Source organism: Salvelinus fontinalis, chromosome 8, assembly GCF_029448725.1.
Source record: "Salvelinus fontinalis isolate EN_2023a chromosome 8, ASM2944872v1, whole genome shotgun sequence".
NCBI classification, from domain to species: domain Eukaryota; kingdom Metazoa; phylum Chordata; class Actinopteri; order Salmoniformes; family Salmonidae; genus Salvelinus; species Salvelinus fontinalis.
Window position 1 is genome coordinate 35,641,415 of NC_074672.1, and position 17,000 is coordinate 35,658,414.

Consider the following 17,000-nt stretch of genomic DNA (forward strand, 5'->3'; position numbering starts at 1 on the left):
ACCGCTATTCACACACTGAACACCACCTACTACTAATACAAACAAATTAGTGTTTCTCATTTAGAAATTGGACCAAGAATGGTCATAAGTTTTTCAACATGGCCCCAAGAAACCACACCCTGTAAAGTTGGCCAAGACATGACTTCAGCAACTCACCGTTCAAGGTTGGCGAAGCGTTCCTTCCAGTTGTCGGCACGTTTGACTTCGCCTGTGTCTTTGTTAACCAGCTGGATGCCATAGAACCGCAGCATGAGCTCGTAGGACTCTACCAGCCTGTTCTTGGCCTCCTCACTCTCCCGGAAGGCCTGATTACACAGCGGGACAAGAGCACAGAGATCAGATTATAATCATCGCTTTGATGGAGAAGCTCCATTCATATCAAAGTTTCATCTGCTTACTGGACCCAAGGGAGTCCTTCGACAAGTCACCCTATGCTTACGATTTCATTAAACAACTCATTTTGAGAAAGGAGCATTGATGTGCCCCTAATACACCACAAAGATCAAGCAAAACATTATGGTGAAGCACTCACCTGAATCTCCTTCTTGGTGAGCTCAGAGGCCATGTAGTTCACTCCTGGCTCCCGCAGTGGAAACAACCTGAGAGCAACAGTGAATTATAACTTGAGATGGCTACATATAAAAATTGTATTTGTCACATGTGCCGAATACAACAGCTACCGTGAAATGCTTACTTACAAGCCCTTCACCAACAATGCAGTTAAGAAAATATTTACTAAATAAACAGAGTAACACAAAATAACTATACATACATACATACATACATACATACATACCTTTCAAAAGTTAGGGGTCACCTAGAAATGTCCTTGTTTTTGAAAGGCCAGTTGTTCTGATTTAAAAAGCAATACAGTTTTCAGCTGTGCTAACATAATTGCAAAAGGGTTTTCTAATGCTCAATTAGCCTTTTAAATTGATAAAACATGGATTAGCTAACACAACGTGCCATTGGAACACAGGAGTGATGGTTGCTGCTAATGGGCCTCTGTATGCCTATGTACATATTCCATAAAAAATCTGCCGTTTCCAGCTACAATAGTCATTTACAACATTAACAACGTCTACACTGCATTTGATGTTATTTTAAATGGACAATTTTTTGTTGTAGCTTTCTTTCAAAAACAAGGACATTTGTAAGTAACCCCAAACTTTTGAACGGTAGTGTATATATACACTGCTCAAAAAAATAAAGGGAACACTTAAACAACACAATGTAACTCCAAGTCAATCACACTTCTGTGAAATCAAACTGTCCACTTAGGAAGCAACACTGATTGACAATAAATGTCACATGCTGTTGTGCAAATGGAATAGACAAAAGGTGGAAATTATAGGCAATTAGCAAGACACCCCCAATAAAGGAGTGGTTCTGCAGGTTGTGACCACAGACCACTTCTCAGTTCCTATGCTTCCTGGCTGATGTTTTGGTCACTTTTGAATGCTGGCGGTGCTTTCACTCTAGTGGTAGCATGAGACGGAGTCTACAACCCACACAAGTGGCTCAGGTAGTGCAGCTCATCCAGGATGGCACATCAATGCGAGCTGTGGCAAGAAGGTTTGCTGTGTCTGTCAGCATAGTGTCCAGAGCATGGAGGCGCTACCAGGACACAGGCCAGTACATCAGGAGACGTGGAGGAGGCCGTAGGAGGGCAACAACCCAGCAGCAAGACCGCTACCTCCGCATTTGTGCAAGGAGGAGCACTGCCAGAGCCCTGCAAAATGACCTCCAGCAGGCCACAAATGTGCATGCTCAAACGGTCAGAAACAGACTCCATGAGGGTGGTATGAGGGCCCGACGTCCACAGGTGGGGGTTGTGCTTACAGCCCAACACTGTGCAGGACGTTTGGCATTTGCCAGAGAACACCAAGATTGGCAAATTTGCCACTGGCGCCTTGTGCTCTTCACAGATGAAAGCAGGTTCACACTGAGCACGTGACAGAGTCTGGAGACGCCGTGGAGAACGTTCTGCTGCCTGCAACATCCTCCAGTATGACCGGTTTGGCAGTGGGTCAGTCATGGTGTGGGGTGGCATTTCTTTGGGGGGCCGCACAGCCCTCCATGTGCTCGCCAGAGGTAGTCTGACTGCCATTAGGTACCGAGATGAGATCCTCAGACCCCTCGTGAGACCATATGCTGGTGCGGTTGGCCCTGGGTTCCTCCTAATGCAAGACAATGCTAGACCTCATGTGGCTGGAGTGTGTCAGCAGTTCCTGCAAGAGGAAGGCATTGATGCTATGGACTGGCCCGCCCGTTCCCCAGACCTGAATCCAATTGAGCACATCTGGGACATCATGTCTCGCTCCATCCACCAACGCCACGTTGCACCACAGACTGTCCAGGAGTTGGCGGATGCTTTAGTCCAGGTCTGGGAGGAGATCCCTCAGGAGACCATCCGCAACCTCATCATGAGCATGTCCAGGCATTGTAGGGAGGTCATACAGGCACGTGGAGGCCACACACACTACTGAGCCTCATTTTGACTTGTTTTAAGGACATTACATCAAAGTTGGATCAGCCTGTAGTGTGGTTTTCCACTTTAATTTTGAGTGCGACTCCAAATCCAGACCTCCATGGGTTGATAAATTTGATTTCCATTGATCATTTGTGTGATTTGTTGTCAGCACATTCAACTATGTAAAGAAAAAAGTATTTAATAAGAATATTTCATTCATTCAGATCTAGGATGTGTTATTTTAGTGTTCCCTTTATTTTTTTGAGCAGTATATATATATACTATATATACACTACTATATATATATATATACTGCTCAAAAAAAAAAAAAAATATATATATATATCTATATATACAGTATATCACAAAAGTGAGTACACCCCTCACATTTTTGTAAATATTTGAGTATAACTTTTCATGTGACAACACTGAAGAAATGACACTTTGCTACAATGTAAAGTAGTGAGTGTACAGCTTGTATAACAGTGTAAATTTGCTGTCCTCTCAAAATAACTCAACACACAGCCATTAATGTCTAAACCGCTGGCAACAAAAGTGAGTACACCCCTAAGTGAAAATGTCCAAATTGGGCCCAATTAGCCATTTTCCCTCCCCGGTGTCATGTGACTCGTTAGTGTTACAAGGTCTCAGGTGTGAATGGGGAGCAGGTGTGATAAATTTGGTGTCATCGCTCTCACACTCCCTCATACTGACTGGTCACTGGAAGTTCAACATGGCACCTCATGGCAAAGAACTCTGAGGATCTGAAAAAAAGAATTGTTGCTCACATAAAGATGGCATGGGCTATAAGAAGATTGCCAAGACCCTGAAACTGAACTGCAGCACGGTGGCCAAGACCATACAGCGGTTTAACTGGACATGTTCCACTCAGAACAGGCCTCGCCATGGTCGACCAAAGAAGTTGAGTGCATGTGCTCAGCGTCATATCCAGAGGTTGTCTTTAGGAAATATACGTATGAGTGCTGCCAGCATTGCTACAGAGGTTGAAGGGGTGGGGGGTCAGCCTGTCAGTGCTCAGACCATACGCAATACACTGCATCAAATTGGTCTGCATGGCTGTCGTCCCAGAAGGAAGCCTCTTCTAAAGATGATGCACAAGAAAGCCCGCAAACAGTTTGCTGAAGACAAGCAGACTAAGGACATGGATTACTGGAACCATGTCCTGTGGTCTTATGAGACCAAGATAAACTTATTTGGTTCAGATGGTGTCAAGCGTGTGTGGCGGCAACCAGGTGAGGAGTACAAAGACAAGTGTGTCTTGCCTACAGTCAAGCATGGTGGTGGGAGTGTCATGGTCTGGGGCTGCATGAGTGCTGCCGGTACTGGGGAGCTACAGTTCATTGAGGGAACCATGAATGCCAACATGTACTGTGACATACTGAAGTAGAGCATGATCCCCCTCCCTTCGGAGACTGGGCCGCAGGGCAGTATTCCAACATGATAACGACCCCAAACACAACTCCAAGACAACCACTGCCTTGCTAAAGAAGCTGAGGGTAAAGGTGATGGACTGGCCAAGCATGTCTCCAGACCTTAACCCTATTGAGCATCTGTGGGTCATCCTCAAACGGAAGGTGGAGGAGTGCAAGGTCTCTAACATCCACCAGCTCCATGATGTCGTCATGGAGGAGTGGAAGAGGACTCCAGTGGCAACCTGTGAAGCTCTGGTGAACTCCATGCCCAAGAGGGTTAAGGCAGTGCTGGAAAATGATGGTGGCCACACAAAATATTGACACTTTGGGCCCAATTTGGACATTTTCACTTAGGGGTGTACTCACTTTTGTTGCCAGCGGTTTAGACATTAATGGCTGTGTGTTGAGTTATTTTGAGGGGACAGCAAATTTACACTGTCATACAAGCTGTACACTCACTACTTTACATTGTAGCAAAGTGTCATTTCTTCAGTGTTGTCACATGAAAAGATACTCAAATATTTACAAAAATGTGAGGGGTGTACTCACTTTTGTGATATACTGTATATATATATATATATATATATATATATATATATATATATATATATATATATATATATACACACACATAATGAGGAATTATTTTCCAACAGTCTTGAAAGAGTTCCCACATGCTGAGCACTTGTTGGCTGCTTTTCCTTCACTCTGCCATCCAATTCCTCCCAAACCATCTCATATATATATTATATTATTTAACTAAGCAAGTCAGTTAAGAACAAATTCTTATTTACAATGACAGCCTACTGGGGAACAGTGGGTTAACTGACTTGTTCAGGGGCAGAACGACAGATTTTTACCTTGTCAGCTCAGGGATTTGATCCAGCAACCTTTCGGTTACTGGCCCAACGCTCTAACCACTAGGCTACCTGCCACTCTAATGCCCATTGCTTGTGTTTCTTGACCCAAGCAAGTCTCTTCTTCTTATTAGTGTCCTTTAGTAGTTGTTTCTTTGCAGCAATTCGACCATGAAGGCATGATTCAAGCAGTCTCCTCTGAACAGTTGAAGTTGAGATGTGTCTGTTACTTGAACTCTGAAGCATTTAATTGGGATGCAATTTCTGAGGTGCAGTTAACTCTAATGAACTTATCTTCTGCAGTAGAGTTGACTCTTCCTTTCCTGTGGCGGTCCTCATGAGTACCCGTTTCATCATAATGCTTGGTTTTTGCGACTGCACTTGAAGAAACTTTAAGTCCTTGAAATGTTCCGCATTGACTGACCTTCATGTCTTAAAGCAATGATGGACTGTCATTTCTCTTTGCTTATTTGAGCAGTTCTTGCCATAATATGGACTGTCATTTCTCTTTGCTTATTTGAGCAGTTCTTGCCATAATATGGACTTGGTCTTTTACCAAAAATAGGCCTATCTTCTGTATACCACCCCATACATTGTCATCATAACGCAACTGATTGTCTCAAACGCAATAAGGAAAGAACACCTGTTAATTGAAATGCATTCCAGGTGACTACCTCATGAAGCCGTTTGAGAGAATGCCAAGAGTGCGCAAAGCTGTCATCAAGGCAAAGGGTGGCTACTTTGAAGAATCTAAAATATACTTTTACTAGGCAAGTCAGTTAAGAACAAATTCTTATTTTACAATGACGGCCTACCCCAGCCAAACCCTCCCCTAACCCGGACGACACTGGGCCAATTGTGCGCCGCCCTATGGGACTCCCGATCACGGCCGGTTGTGATACAGCCCAGGATCGAACCAAGGCCTGTAGTGACGCATCTAGCACTGAGACGCACTGCCTTAGACTGCTGCACCACTCGGGAGCCCCCAAAATATAAAAGTGTAACACTTTTTTGGTTACTACATGATTCCATGTGTTATTTCATAGTTTATTTCTTCTATATTGTAGAATAATAGTGAAAGTAGTAAAAATAAAGAAAAACCCTTGAATGAGTATGTGTCCAAACTTTTGACTTGTATGTATAAAAACATTTTTGTTGATGCCTATTTTGCATGTTATTTTGGCATTAATACGTGTCACATATTTTGCAAACTGATATGTAAAATAAAAATTGAGTTAATAAAGTCGCATACAAACATGGTCTCTTTTTTGCTTTCTTGAGTAAAGCTGCTCTAAAATGCAGGTGTTTAGCCTAGCTCAGTGCTTTCTGTGGTGGTGGGGCAGCCAGCGGAAAATACAGAGCGTAGGGGTTGGTAATGTTCTCTAGTTGCGCCCTGATTGGCTCAGTGTTCTGTCACTCATAGGGACACTACATCACCGCAAAATCTACAGGGAGAGCTCGAAAATTCAAGTCCCTTGGGTGCTGCCATTACCTTACATTAGAAGTGCCCCTCCAAGAAGGATCAAGGTCATAGGCCACATAACAATGGTGTCAAATCATGTTATATCTACCGTAGCTTTGATTGGACTGATCATGTTATCATACTTTCAAAATCTTAGCTAGCGAGCAGTCATCATCATGAATCAAGTCGACAATCTACTGGCAAATCCTTTTCAAGCCTTGTCCTATGAAGAGAAATTATAGATAAAACGTATCGGTGCTCATCGGCTATAGACATTACACAACAAGTTGGAAATCTCAAAACTGCAAGTGTTGCAAAGCAACTCACTAGCCTGCTATTCAGTGGAGTGGGTGTGTGGTCCAAGTCTGGGTTTAAGGGTCTCTTTTCCAAGCTTAAAGGGATAAACATTCACATGCAACACCATGGCCCAGAAAAAGTTAAATACATTGGCTATGCTGTGAATCCAGCATCTGCCACGTACAAAACAACTGGCAACTCGGGAATCTCAGACTTCAGTGGAGTTCAAGACAACTGGGAACTTGAAGGGAAAAAAAAGAGCTCCGACTTGGAAAATATGTTTTGAATGGTCATCCAACTCGGAATTCCAAGTAGGGCACTCAGGCCTCTTTCTAGAGCTCTGACGTTATGATTCAACCTTGTCTCCCTCCCCAGAGTTCCCAGTTGTCTTGAAAGCACCATAAATCCAGAAAATGCCAGACTGATGACAAATTTTGCCCACAAGAAGGATGGCCACGCCATCTTCCTGTTCAAGTGAGCACAGCAAGTTGAGTCCAAAAATGTCTTGTAATATGCCAGGGAGATATGTATACTGTAGCTAAGAAAGTAATACTAGTAGCCCATGTGCCTCACCCTAATAATTTGGTCCCTTTCCCCCCCTCATAACTTAGCCTACCGTTCTGACTTGGTGGTGCACACATAGCCTATAACATGTTTCAGAGGAATGTCATCATTGAATATTGTAAGAGCTTTGTATTTATTATGGATCCCCATTAGCTGCTACCGAGGAAGCAGCTACTCTTCCTGGGGTCCGGCAAAATTAAGGCAGTTATACAAATTTAAAAACATTACAATACTTTCATAAACATATTTCACAACACACTGTTTGCCCTCAGGCCCCTACCACATATCTACAACACAAGATCCATGTGTATGTATAGTTGAAGTTGGAAGTTCACATACACTTAGGTTGGAGTCATTAAAACTTATTTTTCAACCACTCCACAAATTTCTTTAGTTTTGGCAAGTCGGTTAGGACATCTACTTTGTGCATGACAAGTAATTTTTCCAACAATTGTTTACAGATATTATTTCACTGTATCACAATTCCAGTGGGTCAGAAGGTTACATAGTCATCTTAGTGTGTGCCTTTAAACAGCTTGGAAAATTCCAGAAAATGATGTCATGGCTTTAGAAGCTTCTGATAGGCTAAATGACATAATTTGAGTCAACATCCACACCTGTGGATGTATTTCAAGGCCTACCTTCAAACTCAGTGCCTCTTTGCTTGACATCATGGGGAAATCAAAAGAAATCAGCCAAGGAATTGTGGCCCTCCACAAGTCTGGTTCATCCTTGGGAGCAATTTCCATCCTTGGGAGCAATTTCCAAACGCCTGCAGGTACCACGTTCATCTGTACAAACAATAGTACGCAAGTATAAACACCATGGGACCACGCAGCCGTCATACCGCTCAGGAAGGAGACGCGTTCTGTCTCCTAGAGATGAACATACTTGGGTGCGAAAAGTGCAAATCAATCCCAGAACAACAGCAAAGGACCTTGTGAAGATGCTGGAGGAACAAGTACACAAGTATCTATATCCACTGTAAAACGAGTCCTATATCGACATAACCTGAAAGGCAACTCAGCAAGGAAGAAGCCACTGCTCCAAAACCGCCATAAAAAAGCCTGACTACGGTTTGCAACTGCACATGGGGACAAAGATTGTACTTTTGAGAAATGTCCTCTGGTCTGATGAAACCAAAATGGAACCGTTTGGCCATAATTACCATCGTTATGTTTGGAGGAAAAAGGGGGAGGCTTGCAAGCCGAAGAACACCATCCAAATCGTGAAACACGGGGTGGCAGCATCATGTTGTGGGGGTGCTTTGCTGCAGGAGGGACTGGTGCACTTCACAAAATAGATGGCATCATGAGGGAGTAAAATTATGTGGATATATTGAAGCAACATCTCAAGACAACAATCAGGAAGTTAAAGCTTGTTCGCAAATGGGTCTTCCAAATGGACAATGACCCCAAGCATACATCCAAAGTTGTGGCAAAATGGCTTGAGGACAACAAAGTCAAGGTATTGGAGTGGCCATCACAAAGCCCTGTCCTATAGAAAATGTGTGGGCAGAACTTAGAAAGTGTGTGTGAGCAAGGAGGCCTACAAACCTGACTCAGTTACTGCAGCTCTGTCAGGAGGAATGGGCCAAAATTCAGCCAACTTATTGTGGAAATCTTGTGGAAGGCTACCCGAAAGGTTTGACCCAAGTTAAACAATTTAAAGGCACTGCTCCAAAATACTAATTGAGTGTATGGAAACTTCTGACCCAGTGGGAATGTGATGAAATAAATCATTCTCTCTACTATTATTCTGACATTTCACATTCTTAAAATAAAGTATTGATCCTAACTGACCTAAGACAAGGGATTTTTACTAGGATTAAATGTCAGGAATTGTGAAAAACTGAGTTTAAATCTATTTGGCTAAGCTGTATGTAAACTTCAATCTTCCACTGTATGTGTCGGTGTTGCGTCACAGCCCCCACTGCTCCATAAGGTATTTTTTTATCTTATTTTTTTTGTCTGATTCTACTGCTTGCATCAGTTACTTGATGTGGAATAGAGTTCCATGTAGGCATGGCTCTATGTAGTACTGTGCGCCTCCCATTGTCTATTCTCGACTTGGGGACTGTGAAGAGACCTCTGGTGGCATGTCTTGTGGGGTATGCATGGGTGTCCGAGCTGTGTGCCAATCGTTTAAAACAGACAGCTTGGTGCTTTCAATGTCAATAACACTCACAAATAAAAGTAGTGATGAAGTCAATTTCTCCTCCACTTTCAGCCAGGAGAGATTGACGTGCATATTATTAATGTTTTCCCTCTGTGTACATCCAAGGGCGAGCCGTGCTGCCCTGTTCTGAGCCAATTGCAATTTTCCTAAATCCCTTTATGGCTACAAGACTGAACAGTAGTCAAGGTGCGACAAAACTAGGGCCTGTAGGACCTGCCTTGTTGATAGTGCTATTAGGGTAGAGCAGCACTTTATTATGGACAGACTTTTTTCGCTACTGTTTTATCAATATGTTTTGACCTTGACATACAATCCAGGGTTACCTCAACTTGCTCAATTTCACATTATTTAGTTCAAGTTTAGTGAATGATTTGTCCCAAATACAATGCTTTTAGTTTTTTTTTTTTAAATATTTAGGACTAACTTATTCCTTGCCACCCATTCTGAAACTAACTGCAGCTCTTTGTTAAGTGTTGCAGTCATTTCAGCTTTTGTAGTAGCTGACGTGTAGTGTTGAGTCATCCACATACATAAACACACTGCCTTTACTCCAGTGGCATGTCGTTAGTAAATATTGAAAAAAGGGTCCGAGACAGCTGCCCTGGGGAATTCCTGATTCTACCTGGATTATGTTGGAGGCTTCCATTAAATAACACCCTCTATGTTAGACAGGTAACTCTTTATCCACAATAATGTAGCAGAGGGTGTAAAGCCATAACAAGTTTCCAGCAGCAGACTAATGATCAATAATGTCAAAAGCCGAACTGAAGTAAAAAAAGAACAGCCCCAACATTCTTTTTATCAATCTCTCAGCCAATCAGTCATTTCTGTAAGTGCTGTGCTTGTTGAATGTCCTTTCCTATAAGCATGCTGAAAGTCTGTTAATTTGTTTACTGTAAAATAGCATTGTATCTGGTCAAACACAATTTTTTCCAAAACCTCACTAAGGGTTGGTAACAGGATAATTGGTCAGATATCTGAGCCAGTAAAAGGGGGCTTTACTATTTTTTGGGTAGCGGAATGACTTTTTCTTCCCTCCAGGCCTGAGGGCACACACTTTCTAGTAGGCTTAAATTGAAGATATTGCAAATATTGGAGTGGCAACATCATCTGCTATTATCCTCAGTAATTTTAAATCCACGTTGTCAGACCCCGGTGGCTTGTCATTGTTGATAGACAACAATAATTTCCCCACCTCTTCCACTCACTTTATGGAATTCATAATTACAATTCTTGTCTTTCATAATTTGGTCAGATATACTTGGATTTGTACTGTCAGCGTTTATTGCTGGCATGTCATGCCCAAGTTTGTTTTTCATTGGCAAGATTAGCAATCATTAAAGTAGTTAAAGCAATATCAGTCGGTTTTGTGATGAGAAATCGGATTCAATGAATGATGGAGCCGAGTTTGCCTTTGCCATAATTTCATTGTAGGTGCTCCAAAGCATTTTACTGTAATTGTGTTTCATAGTGTAGATTCTTCTATTTAAAACCTTAGGGATCCCTAGTGATCCCTTCCCGCTCTAATCCCGCTAATGGGATTGATTTGACAACATCCAGTGAAATTGCAGCGCGCCAAATTCAAAAACAGAAATACTCATAATACAAATTCATAAAACATACAAGTGTTATACATCAAAATAAAGCTTCACTTCTTGTTTATCCAGCCGCGGTGTCAGATTTCAAAAAGGCTTTACGGCGAAAGCAGACCATACGATTATCGGAGGACAGCGCCCTGCATACAATAAATAACATGAAAATCAGATTTCAACCAGGCAGGTGCGCGACAAAAGTCAGAAATAGCGATATAATTAATGCCTTACCTTTGAAGATCTTCTGTTGGCACTCCAAAATGTCCCAGAAACATCACAAATGGTCCTTTTGTTCGATAATGTCCTTCTTTATGTCCCATAAATTCCCATTTATTTGGCACGTTTGATTCAGAAATACACTGCCTACAAAGTATCTAATAAGTTACCTGTAAACTTGGTCCAAACATTTCAAACAACGTTCCTAATCTAACTTTAGGTACCCTAAAATGTAAATAATAAATATAATTTAAGACTGGATATACTGTGTTCAATACCGGATAAAAACATTGTGAAGCGCGTTCCAGGTCACACGCACCAAAAGACTTGAGTCCATCTGAGTGACACATGGAAAGAACAGGACTACTTCTTCATTTCTCAAAAGAAAAACATCAACCAATTTCTAAAAACTGTTGACATTAGTGGAAGCCATAGGAACTGCAACCAGGTTCCTCATAAATAGGGCTTCCCATATAAAACAAATTGAAAACAAAGTGGCCTAAAAAATGTCCTCGGGGTTTCGCCTGCCAAAACAGTTCTGTTATACTCAGACATTATTTTAACAGTTTTAGAAACTTGTTTTCTATCCAAATCTACCAATTATATGCATATCCTATCTTCTGGGCCTGAGTAACAGGCAGTTTACTTTGGGCACGCTTTTCATCCAGATGTGAAAATAGTGCCCCCTAGCCCAAAGAGGTTTTATCAGTTTGGTCACGACTTCTCAATTTGCAGAACATTTGCCAATCGTTTGTACAGCCAGACTTATTTGCCATTACTTTTGCCTCATCCCTCTCAACCATACACATTTTAAATTCCTCATCAATCCATGGGGATTTAACAGTTTTTAGTCATTTTCTTAATGGGTGCATGCTTATTAGTAACTGGGATAAGCAATTTCATAGATGTAGCACTTGACACATTCGGTTTGCTCCTCATTACACACCACGGACCAACAAATATTCTTTACATTAACATAGGAATCACAACGCAACTTATTGTATGACATCTTATACACTATATTAGGCCCAGCCTTTGGAACTTTGGTTTTCCTAGATATGGCTACTATATTGTGATCACGACATCCGATGTACCTGGATATTGCCTTCAAGCACATTTCTGCAGCATTAGTAAAGATGTGATCATTTCATTCCTATGCTGTTTGTAACAAAACTGGTAGGTTGACAACCTGAACCATGTTGCAGGCACTGGTTACAGTTTGAAGCTTTTTCTTGAGTGGGCAGCTTGATGAAAGCCTGTCAATATTTAAATAACCCAGAAAATATGCCTCTTGATATCACATACTTTATCAAGCATTTCACACGTTATCCAGATACTGACTTGTTAGCACTTGGTGGTCTATAAAGCTTCCCACAAGAATGGGCTTTAGGTGAGGCAGATTAACCTGTAGCCATATTACTTCAACAGTATTTAACGTGAGATCCTCTAATCTTTACAGAAATGTGGTTCCGAATATAAAACAGCAACACCTCCACTGGCATTTGTATTTTCTGTAAATGTTATAATCTTGTATTGCTACCACTGTAAAGGTATTGTCTGAGTTTGAGATATTCATATTCTGACTCATGTTACTAGCAAATTATTAATTTCATTAACCTTGTTTAAGCTACATATGTTAACGTGGGATATTTTGAGCACTTTTCTGGGATGCTTGTTTTCATTGCTTTACTGGGAAGCTTAGCTAAAGTAGATATTCTTATGTTATGCATGTTAGTGCAGGGAGAGCTGCACACATTGGACTTCCTACTAGGGCACACCGCCTCAGTGCCTACAGCATAAATCTAGTTCAAAGGCACATTATTTCTACATATAATAGCTGTAGGATCAGCAGAGGCATTCAGGGCAGTTAGAGGGACATAAATTAGGTTATTTACATTGTGTCTACCATTGCCCCTAGCATAATGTACATTTGCTAAAGCATTATGATAACTCAGCGACACAATGGTAGGGATTAACTGAGCTGGGGTCATTGATATGTATTCTCAACACCATTTTATAATGCTGTGAAAGGATCCAGGAACCCAAATGGGTGGATCCCATCCTCCTTATAAAACGTGTTTTGTTTCCAAAAAGGTATCGAAGTTGTAAACAAAAGTTACCAATTGAATTGCAATAATCACGTAGCCAGTTGTGAAGAGAAAAAAATCCTGCTAGTGTTCAATGCATGATTCAGAGGGCACAGGGCCAGATATGATGGGTCTTCTATTTGGGTCTAGCAGAGAGAGTCCATCAGCTCATTGAAATCCAGTTTCAACTGTTCAGAGCTGCTCTTTATGTCATTAAAAACCACATGGACTACAATTGAGTCGATGTCCATGTCCTGGCGTAGTACATTCGGGAGCATCTTAGTAATATAATTTACTCAAGCTCCGGGATAGGACATTGTTTTTGCATCAGGAACAGTCACATTTCTTACCATGGAGCTGCCCAAAATAACAGCTGGCGAGAAGGGAGGAAATCCACCCACTCCCACGCTTCACAGGCTGGTGCAGGCCTCCGACAGACGGAGAAGCCCCGCTCGATCCAGAGCAGGGATGGAAGGTTGCCGACATCGACTTCAAAATCGTAGGGGAAGGAGTAGGCACAGATGGCCGCAGACACATGTACCCCCAGCGACAAAGGAGCAGGAAGTTCAGTCTCAAGGGCGGCAAAACTATTCGCTGTTTGTATCCTCTCCGGGCCTCTCGTTGGGAGAGTAGACTGCTTTGCAGGAGGCCGCCGTCTTCGGCTTCCACGGCTCGTGACATGCGACCATTGTTGATTGCCATGCTCCGCTTGCTGTGATCCTTCAACTCCGCCTATCAGTTGAGGGAGGAGAGGCAGGAGATGGCTCCCCTGGAGAACGAACTCCGGAGAACACCGGCCAGTCGGATAATGACAAAGACAGATGTATTCCAACATGTGCAAACAAGGCCCAGCCACCGGAGTCGAAAAGGTAAACATTACACTTTTTCCCCCAGTTTCTTACGTAGGCTGGCGACCTGCGTAATCAAAGCGTAGTAGATACAGCTCCGGAACCGTTAATTTACTTCCAGACAAAGAGGGCTCAATTGGAAAACTCATCTGGGACTAAATTAGTTAGCTTGATGGCTAAAGCTAGCAGCTTAGCGGCTCTTTCAAGCAGACTTTAACCTGTCAGTTAAGCAGGATTCCGGGACAAGAAATAGCAGTCCTAGCTGTTAACTTCTTATGGCTTGGGGGCAGTATTTCGACATCTGGATGAGAAGCATGCCCAAAGTAAACTGCTTGTTACTCAGGCCCAGAAGCTAGGATATGCATATAATTGGTAGATTTGGATAGAAAACTCTAAAGTTTCTAAAACTGTTAAAAATGTCTGTGAGTATAACAGAACTGATATGGCAGGCAAAATCCTGAGGAAAATCCATCCAGGAAGTGGGATTTTTTTGATGTGGGTATTTTATTTTATTTTTTAATTTTTATCCCATTTTCTCCCCAATTTTCGTGGTATCCAATCGCTAGTAATTACTACCTTGTCTCATCGCTACAACTCCCGTACGGGCTCGGGAGAGACGAAGGTCGAAAGCCATGCGTCCTCTGACGCACAACCCAACCAGCCGTACTGCTTCTTAACCTGTTGGGGATGGGGGCGCTGTTTAGACTATTTATGCTAATTTGGCTAATTTTTTAAACGGCTTCCCACAAAATCCTTGATCGTACAATATGCATATTATTATTATTATTGGATAGAAAACAGTCTATAGTTTCTATAGGAGTTGAAATTTTGTCTAAGTGGAACAGAGCCCATTCTACAGCAATTTCCCTGACATGGAGTCAGATTTGAGAAATGTTGGCCACTTTTCTGAAGTCAGTTAAAAGGGCACTGTCGTTGCTATGACTATACGGACACTTCTTACGTCTTCCCCTGGATGCCTTTACGTGATGACGATTCCAACGGGGTCGATTGCGCGTTCACAGGCCCTACAAATGAAAAAAACCTTTAGCTAGCAAGTCTTTTCTTGCTGCGTAACGCGCGTGGAAGACACCGACCCTCTCCTGTTCCAAGCGTTAGTTTAGCCTGTTATATTTCTCCGGTCATCTTTTCACTCGTTATAGGAGTTACAAACATCATAAAGTAGTTAATTTAAAGCGTTTTATAGCAATTTATATCCGTTTAGTGCGATTTTGGGACATTTATTTTTGCAACGATGTGAAAAGTTGGGCACGCTTTTCAGTTCATCCCGAACGCAGTTGACATTTCCACATGGCAAGAGGACAGCTTTCCACCAAAAGACGATTTCTCCCAAGAAAGGATCCTTTGCCCAAGATACTGATGGAAGAACAGCTCAAGGTAGGACATTTTTATTATGATAAATCTTGTTTCTGTCGAAACATTTTAGTGGCTTAGGACGCCATGTTTTTTGACGTAGCTTCGCTTGGCGCAAACTGTATTGAAAAGTAAGGATAAATTAAAAAATGTAATAACGCAATTGTATTAAGAATTAAATTGTCTATCAATCCCTGTCCACCCTATATTTTTTAGTCACGTTTATGAGTATTTATGTATAAGAGTAGATCACTGTCTAAGTGGCGCAAGGACATTTTCTGACCAGCTGAGCTACATTTCACATTGTCTAACCATGATTTTGGTGGCTAAATATAAACATTTTCGATCAAACTGTATATGCATGTTGTAATGTGATGTTACAGGAGTGTCATCGGAAGAATTCTGAGAAGGTTAGTGAAAAAATTAATATCTTTTGGCGATGTTGACTTTTATCGCTCACTTTGGCTAGAATCAATGCTGGGCTGCTAATTGCTATGTGCTAAGCTAATATAACGATTTATTGTGTTTTCGCTGTAAGACACTTAGAAAATCTGAAATATTGTCTGTATTCACAGGATCTGTGTCTTTCGATTCGTGTATGCTGTGTATTTTTACGAAATGTTTGATGATTAGTAGTTAGGTAAACACGTTGCTCATTGTAATTATTCTAGTCCATTTGTGATGGTGGGTGCAATTGTAAACTATGCCATCTACCTGAAATATGCACTTTTTTCTAACAAAACCTATCCCATACCATAAATATGTTATCAGACTGTCATCTAATGAGTTTTTTTGTTGGTTAGGGGCTATAAATATCTTAGTTTAGCCGAATTGGTGATGGCTACTGGTGTTGGTGGACAAATAAAAGATGGTGGATTATGCTAATGTGTTTTTAGGTAATAGATGTACATCTTTACATATTGTGTCTTCCCTGTAAAACATTTTAAAAATCGGAAATGTTGACTGGATTCACAAGATCTGTGTCTTTCATTAGCTGTATTGGACTTTAATGTGTGAAAGTTAAATATTTAAAAAAAAATTATTTTTTGAATTTCGCGGCACTGGTTTTTCAGTGGGGGGGGGGGGGGGGGGGGTGTGCCGCTAGCGCCACGCTGATCCTAGACAGGTTAACACAGCGCGCCTCCAACCCGGAAGCCAGCCGCACCAATGTGTCGGAGGAAACACCGTGTACCTGGCCCCCTTGGCTGGCGCGCACTGCGCCCGGCCCGCCACAGGAGTCGCTGGAGCGCGATGAGACAAGGATATCCCTACCGGCCAAACCCTCCCTACCCCGGACGACGCTATGCCAATTGTGCGTCGCCCCACGGACCTCCCGGTCGCGGCCGGCTGCGACAGAGCCTGGGCGCGAACCCAGAGACTCTGGTGGCGCAGTTAGCACTGCGATGCAGTGCCCTAGACCACTGCGCCACCCGGGAGGCCCGATGTGGGTATTTTCAATTGAATGCCTATAGAGTATCTAATGGGTTAGGACCCATATTGCAATTCCTATGGCTTCCACTAGATGTCAGTCTTTAGACATTGTTTCAGGCTTGTTTTCTGAAAAATTAAGAAGAATGAGACCCTTTTTGTCAGTGGAACGAGTTGACCGAGTTTGTGCCCTT

The 17,000-nt window shown here is 42.2% G+C and overlaps 1 protein-coding gene across 2 annotated transcripts in view; it reads right to left on the bottom strand.

The window, feature by feature from the left end:
- Positions 1-17,000, bottom strand: part of LOC129861184 (opioid growth factor receptor-like protein 1) — a 56,101-nt gene that overhangs the window by 3,028 nt on the left and 36,073 nt on the right. For both annotated transcript variants that reach the window (XM_055932374.1, XM_055932373.1), the window contains exons 5-6: positions 533-599; positions 157-305 (exon numbers count right to left, since the gene is read on the bottom strand). In XM_055932374.1, coding sequence (XP_055788349.1) covers positions 157-305; positions 533-599 — 216 coding nt within the window. The remainder of the gene's footprint in view (positions 1-156; positions 306-532; positions 600-17,000) is intronic.